At 40.0% G+C, this 17,884-nt stretch overlaps 2 protein-coding genes across 2 annotated transcripts in view; both read left to right on the plus strand.

Annotated features, from left to right (window-relative positions):
- Nucleotides 1-1,856, plus strand: part of HTR7 (5-hydroxytryptamine receptor 7) — a gene marked incomplete at both ends in the record, with an annotated part of 26,568 nt that extends 24,712 nt beyond the window's left edge. Inside the window, one exon of the mRNA XM_082486032.1 lies at nt 1,106-1,856. Coding sequence (XP_082342158.1) covers nt 1,106-1,856 — 751 coding nt within the window. The remainder of the gene's footprint in view (nt 1-1,105) is intronic.
- ACTA2 (actin alpha 2, smooth muscle) overlaps nt 1-17,884 on the plus strand; it is a 475,038-nt gene that overhangs the window by 35,823 nt on the left and 421,331 nt on the right. The window lies entirely within an intron of this gene.

The following is a 17,884-nucleotide window of genomic DNA, read 5'->3' on the forward strand; positions in this document are numbered from 1 at the left end:
GGAGGAAAGAACAAACAATTTGAGAATTTAATAGTAACTCGGAGGTAAGTTCCTGTTGAGCAGTAACCAAATTTCAAAGTAAAAGTGTTAAGTGTAAAAAAAGCATCCAATTCTACCTAAGAGAAACTTCACATAGTTAGAGAGGAAATAAAAAAAATCTTCTGTAGTTGAGAGTAAACACAAATTTCTGATATTGCTGTCCAGGTATATAGGGCAGTAGTAATTTCTTTTTAATTAGAACAAAAATATATGGTCTGTGCTGTCACAGCTTAGGAAATGTTGAGGTTGTCAATGGATTATTTTTTTTTTATATTAAAACTTGACAAATTATAAACTTTTTTTGGTCTGTTTACAATTTACCACTTTAAACTTAGCTTCTGGTAAAACTATGTTTTTTTCCCAGGCTGCCTTGAACTAATAATGCGATAGATTGTAATTTTGTTCAGTAGAAGTTTGAATGTTGAAGAAGTGTCATTTCTTTCTAATTGAATGGTGATAAAAAGAATTATTATAGTATTGAAATAATCTACTCTTAGCATAAGTTTACCGTTTGTCATTCCTGTCTGAAACACAAAGGTAAGAAAGACAACTCATCGTCTCAATTCAGTGGGAGGAATCTTCATAACTGTTGAATATGTAAGAAGAATGAAGAGGAAGACGAACGCATGCTTAACTTAACCGTGCACTCAGTGCAAAAAGTGGTAGGCTTTATGGAGTGAGCATTCACCTATAATCCAAGATTTCCTAAGGTAGCCAAATAAAATTTAGGTTTCAGAATTTCCTTAATAACAACCCCCCCCCCCCCCACCACCACATTACCTGTATGAAGATTGCACAAATACATTAAAATCCACGTCCTTTGTGGCTAATGGCAGATTTCCTTCTAGAATAAAAGACCTTTTATACAGAATACCAGCGCTACAAATTCTCAAGTGAAGGACATGTGACTTTATAGGTTTGAAACACATGCTAAGAGAGGCTTGAATAATGTAAAATGGAAGCCTTAGCCAAAGGTGTTTTATTTCAGGGCAGACTACGTGAAATAACTTTTATCGGTTAACCACTAACCACCGCGCTATATAGTAACTCTACGTTCTCGTTCTAGGTACCTGGGGATAACGAGGCCTCTTACGTACCCTGTAAGGCAGAATGGGAAGTGTATGGCCAAAATGATCCTGTGTGTATGGCTCTTATCTGCCTCTATCACTATACCCCCTCTCTTCGGTTGGGCCCAAAATGTAAATGACGAAAAGGTTTGTTTGATCAGTCAAGACTTCGGCTACACCATTTACTCCACAGCAGTTGCGTTTTATATTCCAATGTCGGTGATGCTTTTCATGTACTATCAGATTTACAAAGCTGCCAAGAGGAGTGCTGCTAAACACAAGTTTGCTGGTTTTCCCCGGCCAGAAGAAACGGAAGGGATTTCTATGAACGGAGTTGTAAAACTGCACAAAGACTCTGAAGAATGTACTAATTTTTCACGACTCCTAAAGCACGACAAGAAAAACATTTCCATCTTTAAAAGAGAACAGAAAGCGGCCACCACGCTTGGGATTATCGTTGGGGCTTTCACTGTCTGCTGGCTGCCCTTCTTCCTCCTCTCCACCGCCAGGCCCTTCATCTGCGGTACGGCGTGCAGCTGTATCCCGCTGTGGGTCGAGAGAACATTTCTATGGTTGGGTTACGCAAACTCTCTCATTAACCCTTTTATATATGCCTTCTTCAATCGAGACCTAAGGACAACTTATCGCAACCTCCTGCAATGCAGATATAGGAATATCAACCGGAAACTGTCAGCTGCAGGGATGCATGAGGCTCTGAAGCTTGCAGAAAAGCCAGAATTTGTTCTGTAAGGTCACTCATCCTTTACTATGATAATTTATCGTTTTGTCACATTAGCTTTCCCCCCTACAGATTTGAAAGAAGAGTTATGGGAAGAACCAGGCTTCCTGAGCACTCTTATTGCAGTCAGCAAGACCCTGGAAGGTAGCAAGGTTAATTCCTGCACAGCCCACCAGTCCCAGCGAGCCTGGAGAAACACGACCGCCATCTAAAGAATGTGGATGTGAGAGAAATACCAGAAAGGGGGAGGGTAAAAGGTGGTGCAGGAGGTTTGAGTTGCTAGCGAGGAAAGAGCAAAGTTGGCCTAACCTGGTTGTTTGGCCCTTAGCCCCAGACAACTTTTAGTAGGTCTGAATGTTGGATGCATCTTGTATCCTAGAGATTTTTTGCTCTAATAAAGACCTGAGAACGGTGAAAAGTTCAGTATAATTCCTTGCTTTCCACTTTGTTATTATAAAAATAAACGGTTTAAGAAGAAGCTGGATCAGAGAACTTATATTGCTTAGAAATACTATTTATTATAAAAAACCTTACGTCCATTAAACATTAATTTACTGGATTGCCTGGAAATAAACTACTTTGTGAAATTTAATGTTGCCTTTGCACAGCAACTCTAGTACTGAAAGAATGTTACGCTTCCAATGTGAATATGAGAGTTTGAGTAAAGTCACATGGACCAACATCTACCGCTGCATGCAGTCATGCAGCCCAATTAGCTGCAGCTCTGCTATGCCAATTACATCAGGTAAAGATCTTGCGCTATATTTCTAACATAACAAATATGTCTGATTACAGTTTATTTCAGGAGCTTTCTGGTCTTTGCCCATCTTTGCTTTCTTTAATTCTCTTGGCTTTATCAGTTGAGCCCTTCTCTAATCTAGATGGAGACTCTGTCTGTGCTCAAGTGGTTTCTGTTGATGTGTGGCTTATCCTTGTTCCACTTCAGTAGTTAATTTATTGTCAATTTGAAAGCTTCCAGCTTCTTGGGATTTCTTTCTTTTCTGAAGTCAGTAAGAAAAAATAAACGTAAGACTTTATAAGATTCAGAGACACCTGGACTTTATCCTTACAAACTGATTTTGGTCATCGCTTCGGCTTAAAATGATTTAAAACTTTGCCTTGTGTAAGAATCAAGATAATTTACTGTTTCTAGTTGTTACCCCCACCACTGCAGCTCATCCAAATACGTGATCCTACTTTTCCTGACTTCGGTAACAAAGCTCTTCCCTCGATGGAGCAGGGTCAAATATCACAACAATATTAGTATTTAAAATTTAGTAATAATAGATGCATTAGTTATATTAATATATTAGTAGTAACGTATTAATATAAAATGCACTGATTATGTAATATATTACTATAATAACCTAAAATAACAAAAAACTCAGAACAACTCATAAGAACAAGATGCTTTTTCTGGACCGAGTTTGCACTGCACACCATGTTGCAGAAGCAGCACAGGGTACATCAGTGAACGAAGACTATTTCAGAGCTCCATCTACTTTTTCAGATATCAAGGAGAAGACAACACGTTCATTATCAAATTTCCTCACCCGCAAATCGCACTTTAAGCTAACCTCTCTCCCCACTTTCTCAAGGATGAAGCCAAAATGACTTAAATGAGTTCAGTGATGTTAATTTGGACTAAGTAGTGAGAAGGTTGTGCCAGGTGCCTTGTGCAAAGCGTACAGGCATTATTGCAAACTCTTGAGCTTCTAAGTGGCAGATACACAAGACCTGGATCAATACGCTGAGCTATGTGTACTGCAACAAGCTTAAGCCATTTTGGATAGATTTATACACTATGATACATACAGTAGGAAGTACATTTTGGCCTTGTTTTTAGAGATGGGTCACAGTTTTGTAGCAGTAAGAGACAGACTATATCCCAGCTTCAAAAAAGTTTTCCAAAGAAGTTTCAAATTGATTTGGAACAGTCCAATTTTTTTTAAACATTCCAAAAGTATTATGCACAGAAGGACAGGAAAAGATTTTGGCAGAGAATACCCACAAGCTCTGTAGTACAAAGTAGAGCTGATGTTAATTCAGTCATATTTTCCATATTCTGCGTGAAATTAATGATGTTTCTGACTTTGTTACCCGCCCAAGTAGCATTTAATTTTTAGTTCCTAGCAGAAGTGAGGAGTTCACAGGTCATCTGTAATTATTTTCCCTCTGAGAGGATATACAGGAGAATATATAAATAGAAGTATCTGTGAGGATTCCAAGTGGAATTACAAAACTCTGAAGCTGATTTCAGAATTCTGGGTGGAAAAGTTTCATCCATTTTTGTTCTGCAGGAAAGTCTAAGAAGTTGTATTTCCTTCAAATAATTTTTTTTCCTTTTTTTTTTTTAATGAAATATATGTCTTACGAGTCAGAAAATTGACATTTGCCCAACTGTCACTTAAGGCAATTGCTTTCCTCCGGGAAAGCATCTTGCAGGACTCCACCTCTCCTCTGCCATCTGTTTCAGGTAACGAGAGCCCAGGAAAGAACAAGAGTTGTCATGGGCTGTGTGTCACACCTCGACATTTTTGGAGATAAACAGCCACCTTTCATCTCTGGGTATGTTTGGAAAGAAATGAAAAACAAAAGAAACAAACAAGTTTCTTCATACAGCCAAAACAAAACACAACTATGTGGCAAATGGAAGCTGTTGTTAGATGGAGCTGTATTTGAGGGAAAAAGTAAAGAACTTCAGAAGTTTAGAAGAATGTCCCGTTAACCCAATCACATGGGTAACATGGTGTTGAGAAGAGGAGAAAGCTTTCAGACAGAGTTCTGACTAAAAGAAGCTTAGGTGAGAAGCACGAGAAAATAATTGCTTGGGTCCAAGAACAGGACTTTTTACTTTTGAAAAAGGTAAATAAGTAGACCTGCATCAAAATACCAAACTGCAGCAGTAGTATTTTTTTTACAATTAGATAATTCACTATTCATCTGACAAAGAGGTAACATATCAATGGGTGAACGAGAAGTCTATGTCATCCTGTGCAGCCTGGTACGTGCTGGTACCAAACCCTAAAAGAGTTTGCACCCTTGGTCTGTGTGGCCTTTCCCACGTTTCTAAGAGAAAGTGAGGGAGGTGAATCAAACAGATGTGGTTGTGAGAAAAATGGTAACATAAAAGTCCCAGAACAAGCCAGAGCATCGGGAGGCCAGCACAACGCTTAACCGAACCGAGACAGAGAAAGGCGACATATGGGAAGCAAGACATGGAAGAAGTTCTAAGTTTCAGACTTGTGATTGGATAGTTACTTGGGGGAAAACACGCAAAAATGTAGAGGCAACAGGGGTAGGTATCCACGACTTTGAGGATAAGGACACAAACCTTTCTAAAATATGCTTGTACAATCCCAGTGGAAAGACTGTTACCACCTCATTGCTTAAAGGGGAGCTGGGCTCTGCAGGGCGGCACTGCTCTAGATTTAACAAAAACTCTATTTTTTTACTGCCTTTTTTTTTTTTTTTTTTTTAAATGTAACAGCAGCACAAAATGAATCTTGAATTTAGGTAAGATCTATTGAGATGTAAAAGCAATGAAATCTAAGCCAACGCTCCTTTTTAAGAAACAGTGCATGCTGTCTAAATCCACAAACTGTAGTCACAGAAGGACGGTGACGACAGTGGCAGCTAACTGTAACCCCACTCCTGGGAGGTTGGGAAGGCTTCAGCTATCTTATCCTTAAGCCACAGGCTGAGATGTGAGAAATCCCATGTTACCTACAGGGTGCGAAAGACTTGAAATATTGGACAATCTCAGGTTTTCTACGAAGGTGGCTGTCACTTTGTGCAACGTTTGAGTGTTTGAAAGGAAAGGTTGGAGTGGGTCCGTAGGTGCACAGGGCAGCGCAGTCTGGGAAACAAGAAAGCCTGGAAAAGGCTATCCTAGAGAGTAGGTTTGCCCATTAACTATAGTGCAGAACTGGCCTTACCCCAGCTGGAATTTTTGTCTGAGGACACTCAACGCATCGTTTATTATTAGCTACAGTACCCACGTGCAGCGTTTCCAATTAGAAAGCTTAATCTTGTTGTTGTATATCCTAGAGCATCTTTTTACCAGACACTAGGTCTGAAATGGGTTTCTAGCCACTACGTGATTTCCTGCTGGTGATGGCGGCAGGAAAACGGGACCAACTTTTGCTTCCATTGACTAGGCTGACACGTTTTTTTAAACAATTGTACTTGGTTCACGCACACGTTGCAGTTGTGTTTGCTTTCTGGGATGTCAGGAGGCTGTTTAGCCTTTTTGCTTGCTCTGTATCTCTCGAGTGGGGATTTACCTCTCCTAATTCAGGGAGGAAAGAAGTCACCACAATACGTTTTCAGGTTGGGGCTTTTTTTGCTTTTCTGATTGGCATTTCTGGGGAAACGTAGCCAGCTGTACTGGCTCAGGGCATGATGGCTCATGCCTAAACACTGGGGAGAACAAGGGAACACTCGGGGAAAACATTGGGAAATGCTCAGGCAGTGATTTCAGAGTGATTACCATAGCCTATGCTAGAAGCTGAGGAAAAGAGGAAGCAGCTGTGAAGCTGCTGCCAGCATCTAGACCACCTCCTCATCCAGCACGAGCAGCCACTCAGCCACAGTCTTCAGCTGCAGCCCGAGATCTTCAGTTGCCGCCAGAATTAGCTAGACATCAACACAGGGAGATGCCAGCCAGCCCTTCTTTATACGCCTCTTTGTTCACCTCTAAAGTGTATGCAAAGGTCCTCGAGAGCAGCTATCGAGTGCGGCAGCTCCCTCAAAGGAGTTTTAGTCACAGCTGTGCCAGAGATCCTTCCCCGAGCCTACCTCTCAGCAGCACAAACACATTTTACCTAAAAGAAACCTCAGCTGTGATGAAAATAAAAGCCAAAGTGCAAAGCTCCGGAAGGAGCATAAAAGAGATTATCTTTACACAGCTCATTATACGATATTAGCAATACCCAATCTATAATTTATTCATAAAGGTAATGCTAGTTCTCAATGGATCCCAGGTGAGAGGGTCCTGGATGAGGCTCCTGTACTTGGAACAGTCTTTCCATAGCACACCCCATGCCTGTGATACAGCAGCTAATGTACGGGTTGTACTTTATTGGGAAGTCCTTTGCATCCTTCTAGTCTCATCCTGCTCAGGTGCACCATATTTTTGTCATTTTTCCTCAATAAACAGGGCACAAAGCAGCTCCCAGTAAGGGTTTTAGATGAATAGGCTGAGACTGAACCATTCTCCTCCGCGTAAGCAATGCCCTTGGAACAGAATTTGAGACAATGGTTTTGTGAAGACTACGGTTTGGCTGGTTTTTGCTGCCATCCCTGCCCACCCTGCACCCTTCCCATCTCTCACTCTTTCTATTGAGTTAATTACCCAGCGTCAAATCAGTACCTGTCGCTCAGAGGTTCTCAAGTGTCACACATGACCATATTCCTTCGTTGCCATTCCTGCTGACAACCGCCTCTGTAAACGCACCGCGAGCCTACTGTAAACCACTCGCCCGCGTAGCAGCAGCAGTTAATCTGCAGGAGCACCAGGCAGTAACGACAGACGGTATTCCCCACGGTATTTTTCCTCCTCGCTCAAATAAAAGCGCAGGGTTTGTTGCAATATTACTACATCATGGAAAATTGTACTCCCCTTGCTCTCTTGGTACTGCTTTTTCGAGGGAGACCGTCTGGGGTAGAAACCTCGTTCCCGACATTTTCTCCCGGTTCCCACAGTCTGCCAGCGTGTAGGTTTAATACTGTAGCACAATCTTGGCACTTACCAAACTCCTCTGTTTAGCAAGAGTCTTACTGGGTAATAACAGAAATAGCAGAGTAGTAAAACATGTGAATTCATGATTATATCTCATATGTCTGTTGCTTCACGCTTCGGTTTCATGAAAAGCACTGTTTTTCATGCTCTGTTCAGATGATTTACTAGCTAGCACCACCTGCAGAAAGATATGTCAAACTGTGAAATAAATCTTCTACAATGAGACACAGAGAAGGGAATTATTTATCAAATTAATACTATAAATAATGCAGACAGAATCCATTCACTTCCCCACACCTGCTTTACATCAGGAAAACGGATTTCCAGGCAGCCTCCGCTCCAGACTGGGGTCAGCGCAGCAGCATCATTAGAAGAACATTACTAAGGTAAGTTTTGGGATCGTGGACCAAGATGCTGTAGGTGCAGAACTGGAAGGTGTTTTGAAGCAGTGCCATTTGTCCTGTTGCTTTCCTCTGGCTATCAACTCAGCTTTCCATATTATTTTTCTTCTCTTTCAGGAAAAACTATTCCAAGTATAATATTCTCAGAAAACGTGCAAGATCAATGTATTATTAAATCCCATTCACAGTTTGCTTAAGGATCAGTTCTCGTCTTTTAAAACAATGTCCCTCAGAAAGACGCAGGGAGAGAGAAGGGAGAAAATTCAGAGACATGGGGAATAGTCTTAATGTGCAAAATTATTAATATCCCTGAACAGAAGACACTTGCCCCTTATTTCAGAGGGTGTGGAGGCAGGAATGATGAGGATTGGATTTTTCTTTTTTATTTTTTTTTTTTTTTTAAGAGGAGGGCTCAAGTAAATAAATAAAAAAATTAGCCTCAGAAACACTGCATTAAAAGACCAATCTTCGCAACATGCAAGAAATACAAACTTATATCCCGCGTTATTGATTTTAATCTCTTAAGTACTCATTGCCACAAAAAAGTAGGTTCAGCATGAGTTTGAAGTGAATTAATACTGTTTTCTATACCTGCTTGCTAAACGTTTTGCCAAATGGGCCTGTCATTCCCCACACTTGCTATTCTGGCACAGCTTTCAGCTGCCCCACTGCGTTGCCAAACCCCTTCTCACGTAGCAATATTTCCAGTAGGGCAGAATGGCTTTTACTTACTGAAAACTGAAAGATGCTTATCATTCCCACATTAAGTTTTCTGTTGCAAGCAAAAAACCCCCCACTGAAATATTGTGTTTTCTTAAATATGTTAATATATGGTAACTGTAGGGGATAATATTTTGATTATTTGTAACTTTGTGACTTTACTGATTCAAATTATTATTTCTGTCATTTGTGATCTTTTACACAGAAGTAGTCAAGTTACTTCAGCAAAAAAATGCATACAGATGTATCAAAGTTTCCAGAAGGGACCAATGCATTTTTATAAACCGTCATACCAGGATGAATAAATATTTTGCTTTTAGTTTTCTATCTACTTGGTCAAAAGCAACAATATTTCATTAATTCAGTAGTTGTGTGGTCTTGCTAGTTCCAGAGAATTTTGTTTACAGTGTACTTATTTTTACTTTCTGCGAGAGAAGAGAAAGAAAGCCACTGTATCAGCCCTTCTGGCAAATCTGTGTTTTAAAGCACGGAAAATTATAGCAGAACACATCTGGATAAATTCATTAATGTCTCAGAAAACTTTGCATCTTGATGTAATCTAACCAGGATTTCGGCAGGTCTGTGATAAAGCGGCAGAGATTCTTCAGTGAAAGGTACCATCCTGAAGATGGTTGCAAAGAAAAGATAAAATTAGGCAAATTAAACAAACATTTACTTCCCAGCAATAGCTGTAAAAGCAAAACAACCCCATCCAATAAATAAAAACATGATGATACTTTTGTAATCTCAACACTTAAACAGCACAATGACAAAATATTACAGCTGCTTCAGAGAAATACAGAACTTAATACCTTGTTGGCGTGTTTCCAAACTGAGTAAGAGCTGCCTACCGGCAATTTTTAGAGACTGTTTTCTTTACATGTTTAACTCATGGAGACTTTCGCTGAGGAACGCTAGAGCAAGCTGCTGTGTGTACTGATGTGCGTAATTCAACAATTTCACTAGGGGGGCTGTAACGAGACAAAGGAGCGCGGTGCTGCATGCTATAGGCGGGCGGACCGGGGGCTGGGGTGCCCTGAAAACCTGCCCTGTAGCCCCACAGATGTTCCTGTTACAACCTTGCAGCCTGGGTGCTGCAGAGGACTGGTTCTTCCCTTCACCTAACTTGAGAAGAGAGACCGGAATTTGCCCTAATTATAATTAGAGTGACGGTGCTGTAGGTGGGATAAAATACAATGTCATTGCAGCTAAGATGTATATTCCATGCGAAGCTTTTGCAGTAATTATTTGTCTATAGGTAATTTCATGAAATTGAGGGAGAAGTCTTCATTACTGCTCTGGCTCCTTTCTCCCTCTCTTGCACGCCTGAGGTCTCCGTGAGCAGTGACACACGTGCAGGCTTGTGCTGCCACCAGAGGTGGGCAGGCTGGGACGGATGGGGGGCTCTCAGTAAGACCAGCTACATTTACTGAAGTCATTTTGGGCTTCTGCCACTAAATTGTGTAAAATGGGCTGGGAACTTCCTCAGTTCTCACAGCAACCCAAAATACGATGAGTAGAAAGGACTTGAAAACCACCAGAATCCTCTGCTTTCCCCAGCTTCCTCCTTTGTACGTGTCCTCTGAGAACTATTTCATTAGCCATGATCTAATTGCCTCTTAAGAAATGTTTCCATTTATTTCAGTGGTATCTGGATCAGGACTTTTATTTGCTCCAGGACATTTCTCATCTAATTCATCCCCTTTTTTTAAAAACAGGAGAAGTTCTGATTTCTCCAGGGAAAAAGAGTCATGACCAAACGTGCATCAAAGCAGCCAGAAGAAGCCAAGCCAGAACTGGAAGAAGAAAAATGAAGAGTTGGCTTCTGAAGAACTGTATAGATTTATGAAATGTACTTCATCTTCTTTTGATGGGAATGTGCTAAAAATACTCAATGAGCTCAATACAGTACATTAAATACATTTCTATTGGAAGCGGTCACATCTTGTTTGTTATGGAGAAAAGTGCTGCTATATACAAATGAAAATAGTTTTCTGCCTGAGAAAGCCAAATCATTTCAGCAATAAGAGTTTGGCACACTGGTTGAGGGGGGGAGGGGGGGGAAGCGTCAAAAACTCAAAGATAAAGCGCTGTACAGATTTCCACTACATTAAACAATGTAGAAGAGCATTCGTTTATGTTTACCATGCTTGTGCACTGTAACATTGGTATCAATATTCAGGGGCCATCAGTGATAGCGAATGTATTTTGTTGTACTACAAAAAGAGGTTTTCAAGCAAATGGTGGCTCTGTGGATGCTTTCAGGTCTTGTGTTAAAGGGATGCTACGCACCTGGAATGGGATCGAGAGAGGCAACAATAAAAGACTGATTTTTGTAAAGGCGTTCTGTTGTACTAAGTAAATGGCTGTTTACTTGTTAACATACACACTGTTCTCCCCAACCTTTTAAAAAAGCTGCCTTCAGTTCCACTCTGACAAAAGTTAAGGGACAGAATTAGAATGCACACGTACTACACCACAGTTAATTTACAAATACGATTTCTTTGATTTAATGTAACTTTCATGATCTGCCAACTTATAAAAAACAATTTCCTCTCATTTTAACACAAATAACTATAAAAAGCTGGAGAATTTCCATAGCACTTTGCTTTTTGTCTTACTGGCTAGGCAGACTAGACCGAGAATTACAACATTTGTTGTTTCTTTAAAAATGTGCTTAAGAAGTGTTATTTCTGCCAATGTTTGACTATAATTTAAATAAAGCCCTTTGACTCAACAAAAATTAAACAGGCAAGTATTAATGACCATTTATCCCATGGAAAATCGATTCAAGGCATCATTCCTTAAATATGCTTTTAAACATTTTTGGTTTTGAGCTTCTTATATTAATTTTCCCTCGGATTTTCTAAACCGAGCGTGGTCATACAATCCACAACGCCGCAGCGTATGCCATTCCTAAAGGCTATCTTCTTTAAAGGTACAGCTCGATAAGCACTTGCTTTATTTCCATAGCCGTAGGATTTGTGCTAACCGAGTCTCCTACTTGCAGTTAAACCAAAACACTGCTGGTAAATCATCCACTACGCATGCCATTACAGCTTTGATTTCTGTTGTTTAAATTACTATACAAGACCGATTCATTACTTATCGACAAAAGACAAATATGGAATGCAAATCAGTCCATATTAAGCCTATGTAAAACGTAGGACAGAGAGCCTAACTCATCGTCTGCTCACTATCCTGATGCCCTAAGCTAACTCCTGTAGTTACGCAAGAGAGCACCAGAGTAGCATATTTCCATTGTACGAGGTCAGCAAGACTCTCTTCAGTACTTCACGGATAAAACTAATCACTCTGGACGCTGCATCTGAAACAAGATGAGTCCTGTAATTTGCTTTATTTCCCAAAGGAAATGACACAGCGATGCTTTTTACTCGGTCAGCCTTAAGTGTTTAACATGAAATGGGACAGTTATTGTTGATGGCCAATGGACCGGTTCTGATTGAATTACATGAGAATACATTCAGAGAAACTTGGCTGAAGTCAAAATTACACTGGCAAATAATATTATAACTGAGCCTAATGAGAAAGGGAGATGATAAATATAACAGTAAAAAACCCTAGCTTGTTTCTTCTTTTAAAAAACCCCAAACCTTAAAAAAAAAGAAGGGCAGTGGTCATCCTCTGAAAATCATTTGTAAGCTTTATGGTCTCACTTGCTCATTTCACAAAGGCAATAAAACAATTTTACTTAGATGAACGAGACTGCCACTTTCCTTGTTCATGATGTTGTGTCAAAACTTTAGCTTCAAGAGAAATGGAAAATTTATATGTCATATGAATAATTTCAATGACTTAAAAAAACCCACATGAAAAAACCCTACCAGTGACGACTGTCTGTCAAAATTCAATTTTTTTTTAATGCTGTTATTTTAAGGTTAAGTGAAAATTTATGGTTTAGGATAAATATAATGGAGGGCAAAAGAGTCAGGAAGAGCTTCTAGCTGTTAGGGCTGTACAATTCTAGATAGATAGATACATGTATGCATATACATAACACACACACACATCCCTCATATTTTAGAATGTTACTGCCTCATGAAAAGAAGGCAAAAAATATATTATTACCTAATAAACATTTGTTTCTTATAACATCTATTACATTCCCAGAATCTTGCAGAAATTATGAGAATATTTTAGAGCAAATTGCGGCATCATGGACCTATAAAGTCGCAGTTCTGCCTGGGTTTTCCATAAAGAGTTTTTCATCCAGGAGTTTTCAGACACGTTAACAACACAAAGAACACTGGGGACTACAGAACGCTGATACTTTGTCAAGAAGATGGAGCTCTTTATTTTTCTACTGTAACTGTCAGGTCTGTCACCTCTCTCAACCAATGCACAAACCCACGCAGTAACTAGAGGAGTCACTCAAGGCTAAGTGCGTATTCAAGACTAGCAAGTAACACACACAATATTTTAGAGGATTAGAAAAAAAGTAGGGCTGATGAAAAGAAGTCGAGAGATTAGCTGGCCTACTGGGATAATGAGTTGAGCTTTCAATAGTTTCTGTAGCCAGCAGTACAAAAATAGCACATGGACCTGCCTTACGCTGAGATAAGCCAAGTCCCCGGGCTGTAGATAGAAGTCGAACAGAGTGAATAATGCCAGAAGCTGGGCTCAGACTCACAGACCTCCAGAAGATGCCTTTCTAGCTTGGTCACCAAACCTGGTTTCGGGGTGCGACAGCGAGCAGTTTGCATTTTCACTGGGTTGCCTTACGGTAGTTATCGCAGCATTTGTCACTTTTAATAAATAAAATGCCTTTCCCCAGAGTTTTGCAAAACCGTTGATCTTTCACTGTAAGCCCCAGCCTGTCTTGTTCTCCGTATATATTCTTGGGGACAACAGATAGTGGAGGTATTCGGTGGCTCAGCCTACAACACCCTTATTACATATCTCCTATCCCTCCCTCATCGTCTGTTTTTCGTCCAGGTTGATCTGTGCTTTAAAAACTTAAAGCCTTTTCCTAGCTGCTCCCTTGATTCTAGTTTAAAGTTCTTGCTAAATTAGCTAGTCTTATTCATACGACAAAGCGATGAAATTGTTTCAGACCTGAGCAAAAAATAAACACAATGATAAAAGAAGAAAGGTTTTCTTCTTATCACAAAACGCACTGTTGGAAAATGTTATGTGAAAGCAAGAAAAAAACGTATCTATGTATAATATGAAAAGTCAGATCTTCTTGGTAATTTTAATAGCTAAAAATGAATTTTATGTATTATTTCAGTCAGACGGGACTTTTAATATCCAAAAGTCACCAGAGGATTGAGCTAAATCTCTATATATTTTAATTCATATATTTTTCCCTGAGATCTAGTAAAACATAAAGACAGTTAACATAAGAGACTACTTCCCACAAATAACTTACCAAGAAATAGAAATACAAGGAAACTGAGCTCTTCAAATTCTAAGTGGCCTATGCTGAAAGCCTTGGATGCCTTTGGTTGTAATAAGAGTCTTATCTGGCAAAAAAAAAAAAGAATTGCAGCCACTCACATTGCAAATGATTCAAATTTATACAGCAGACTAATTTAGTAGAAAAGGAAATAGGCTTCTTCTGTATTAGGTACTGAGTTATATTATGCTTTTAAAATGTATTAGCCCAGAGGGATATTAAAATGTTAATTTGGATAGTATTTAAAAGGTAATTACTTTTATACAATAAAATAAGAAGTCTACTGAATACTAATTCCTGTGTCGTGTGCTTTCTTTGAACTAATTCTACAAAAAATAGAGAATCCGTTTGTTTAAGTGATTTTAATTTAGATTCATGGGAGACATTCTCATGCACAAGAAGCACCTAATTTTTTTTTAGCTTGACTCATTTAAAATTCTAACTGTATCAAAACTAATGTTAAAGAAAGATACCTACCCTTGTTGGATAGCACTGAACTGAACGAATGAGAGATGGGAAATTTTAACGACTCCCCTGATGGAAGGGTGCTTTGGTTTGTTCAGCACAAACTGCTACAAAGAACACAGGCTCAGGCCCCGCTGATCAGTTCGAGATTGATTGCTCCTAAGCAAGAGCTCATTTCATCTATTCAAACCTTTTAAGGGAAGAGCAAACGCTCAAAAATGTTCATTCCAGAAGAAGACTGCTCCGACCAGAAAGGATATTTTGTCCAATTTACTGAAAAACATAATCCAAATATGGATTTGGATTTGCTTCCAGTTCTATTTAAATAAGCCATACAGCATATTGTCTAGGAAATCCTCTGATGCTGGTCGTGTTTTTTAAAACAATCTGAACACCTTGGCTAGTGTAGTCAAAATTATTTTCATTTATAAAAAAATAATTTTAAATTTTTTATCTTACTTCATTCACACCCATTTTATTTGGTGTTTTGGTTTTTGGTTTTTTTTTTGTTTTGTTTTTTGGGTTTTTTTTTGCTGGCATGCATATATGAATACTCTACAGTTTTGTTCTTTTCCTTCAAACATTTTTTCCCATAATTTGCAGATCACTTTCAGAGTTTTTACTGATAGCGATAGTTCAAAGGTCACAGGCTAGGAAATACTGACCTACAACCTCTCAACCCACACCTGCTTTAGATAAACCAGACCTTTAGAGTACCACTTGGCTTCCATATTATGCCTCTGATGACCTAATCAATGCACAGAGGGCATCCATCTTGGGACATCCACAGAAAACAATACGCAGACATTTTATAAAACATTTTGTTTATTCAAGTGTTTTCTTCCTCTGTTGTATCAATGCTTATTTCTTTAGCCAACATCATCTCCTATAGTTGACTACCTATCTGAATTCTTTTATTGAAAATACCGTGTATCCAAGTCAGGTATTTAACTCAAATAAGCAGAGGTGATTTCCAGCTGAATCAAAATAAACCAATAAACGAGACAGCCACATATGATCATTTGATTACTTCCTTCAGCGTATCATCAAAGACATTTTTATAAGGCAGAGTATTTTGAAACTGCTCTCAAGAAATCAGTTTTATGTGTGACCATTTGAGTTGTTCTGAGCAAACCGCATACCTTATTGGTTTCAATTACTGGATTCAGGAAAGATGAAAGACACAAACAGCAGCACAAACAGTGATGGGAAATCACATCAGAGAAAAGCCAGAGAAAGAAATATTTGGGGTAGCAAACATATATATGCAGTTCTCTAGAAAAATGGGAAACTCAACAAGCAGGCGATCCCTGCGTTCTCAGCCTAGAGTGCCGGGCTCCAGGAGGTGCACATCCAGGGTGCCTACCACAGGATTGAGTGCATGTTTCCTTCCCGGCACTGTTGCCCCTGCTGTGCCCGTGGGGAGAGGAGCAGGGTACATGGGCACCGGGAGCTGGGCCGTTCGCCGCCATGCCTCCCGCTCTGGTCAGCTCTGCTGCACACCGCAGGGCACGTCCGCCCCCCAAAGCACAAAGTGCTGAGGAACAAGAGCTCAGCGAGGCCTCCACACCCAAAGTCAGGTCACCAAACCTTTTCCCAAGGCACGCTGGGTCACAATTAACCCCCTCTTCTTAGAGAAGTGTCAGCTGTGAAAGGTCTCATCCAGCTCCTTCTGAGGAGGTAGTTGATGGGAACGGAGCAGAGCCAGAACGCCTCACCTTTCCAGTTTCCATCTTTCTGAGGCTAGCTGCCATTTCACTGAATGGAAAAGAATCTTTGTGCTATCCCAGTTCTTAATTTATTCTTGCCAAATTGGACACCTATTAACCATTACTTAATTTTTAGCAAGAACGTGAAGCCGCCCTTAAACAATTTCTGATGAAGTTACAGCCAGGGCAGATGAACTGTATAAGCTTCTTTCACACGGTGAAACATAGGTTGATAGATTCTTAAAATGAGAAATGCCAAGAACCTCTTTGCTCTCCTAGGCCATTTGCATATGCCCACTCTATATTCATTAGTTTGACATTTACTGCTCTTATTCTGTCAGCAGAATGTTGATTTGATTTTCACTCTTGCTATTACAATGTCACAGGTATAATAGCACTATGAACGGTGCAGTAGATTCACAGACTGAATAAAATATTATTGCTGAGGAGTAATTACTGGTAGGAAACTAAATTTTAATAACAACTTACTACTGGATAGCAATCAGCCAAATTTTATTCATTATCATGATTTATTGATGTATCACTGGAGAAAAATGCCCAACTACAAGCTTATCTCTCATCTAAAACGCTGTGAAGATTAAGATATGGAGAGCGATCAGTTTCTTGAAAAGAGCAGCAAGAGCAAGAAGAAAGCAAAGAGAAAAACAGCACAAAAGCTGCTGCCTGTTTCAAATCACTAAGACCTCCCACGCTGGAAAAGCTCGCTTTCAAATTTTACTGTGATAACAAAGTAAAACCAAGCTCTAGTCTTGCCAATGCATGTGACCGACAAAGAGTAATTTTTGAACAAGAATACGGTATAGCTAATAAAAGCTTACCCTAAAGGAAAAGTTTTGTAGGACTGAATGAAAAGTTTCTAGAATTGTGATCCAAAAAAACCCCAGTTATCTACCACTGCAGCACGGACGTCTCTAAACAGCCACTTCTCTGTTGGACTGAAAGCTCCTGCCAGGCACAGAGGTCTGCTCCTGAGCCAGAGGGATGCAGAGCCAGAGCCAGAGCCAGCCCATACGAACAGGAGACCCTCTGCCCAAGCTGCCAACCCAATGAGCATAGACTGAGAACATGGACCGTGCGCCCACCAGAGCTCTACACGTCACAGATCCGGTCACCTCCTTTTAGAGGTGGCTGTGACAACGGTAGTATCTATGTTTCTTATAAATCGGTCAGAGCGCTTGCCCAGCACATGGCAACCCTGGCATCGAGGCTCACATCAAATCCACAACCTCCTTACTCCCAGAGCACTCCAGCCAGCAGGCTCTTCAGAGTGACAGAAGCATCGTCTGTCCCTGCTGGTGAAGGCCCTTTGCAGAGAGCAATTCAATGTTAACCGGACCAAAATGGAACTGAAGAGGTATGTGACTCCATAGCCTAGTACTTAAGGTGTTAATTTACATTTAAGGAGGTTTTATCCAGTGGGTGCATTGTAAAAGCACAAAGTTGTGGATAAAATTCTGGGACCAGAAACAGTGACTCATGTTTCCTGTTTCCCAGATGAGCTTCATCACCCCATCCTACAGAATCGAGCCTCTAGAGAGTCTGTTTGGCCCACAGATCTCAA

The sequence above is a fragment of the Vanellus vanellus genome (genome assembly GCF_965231255.1).
Source record: "Vanellus vanellus genome assembly, chromosome: 7".
NCBI classification, from domain to species: Eukaryota; Metazoa; Chordata; class Aves; order Charadriiformes; family Charadriidae; genus Vanellus; species Vanellus vanellus.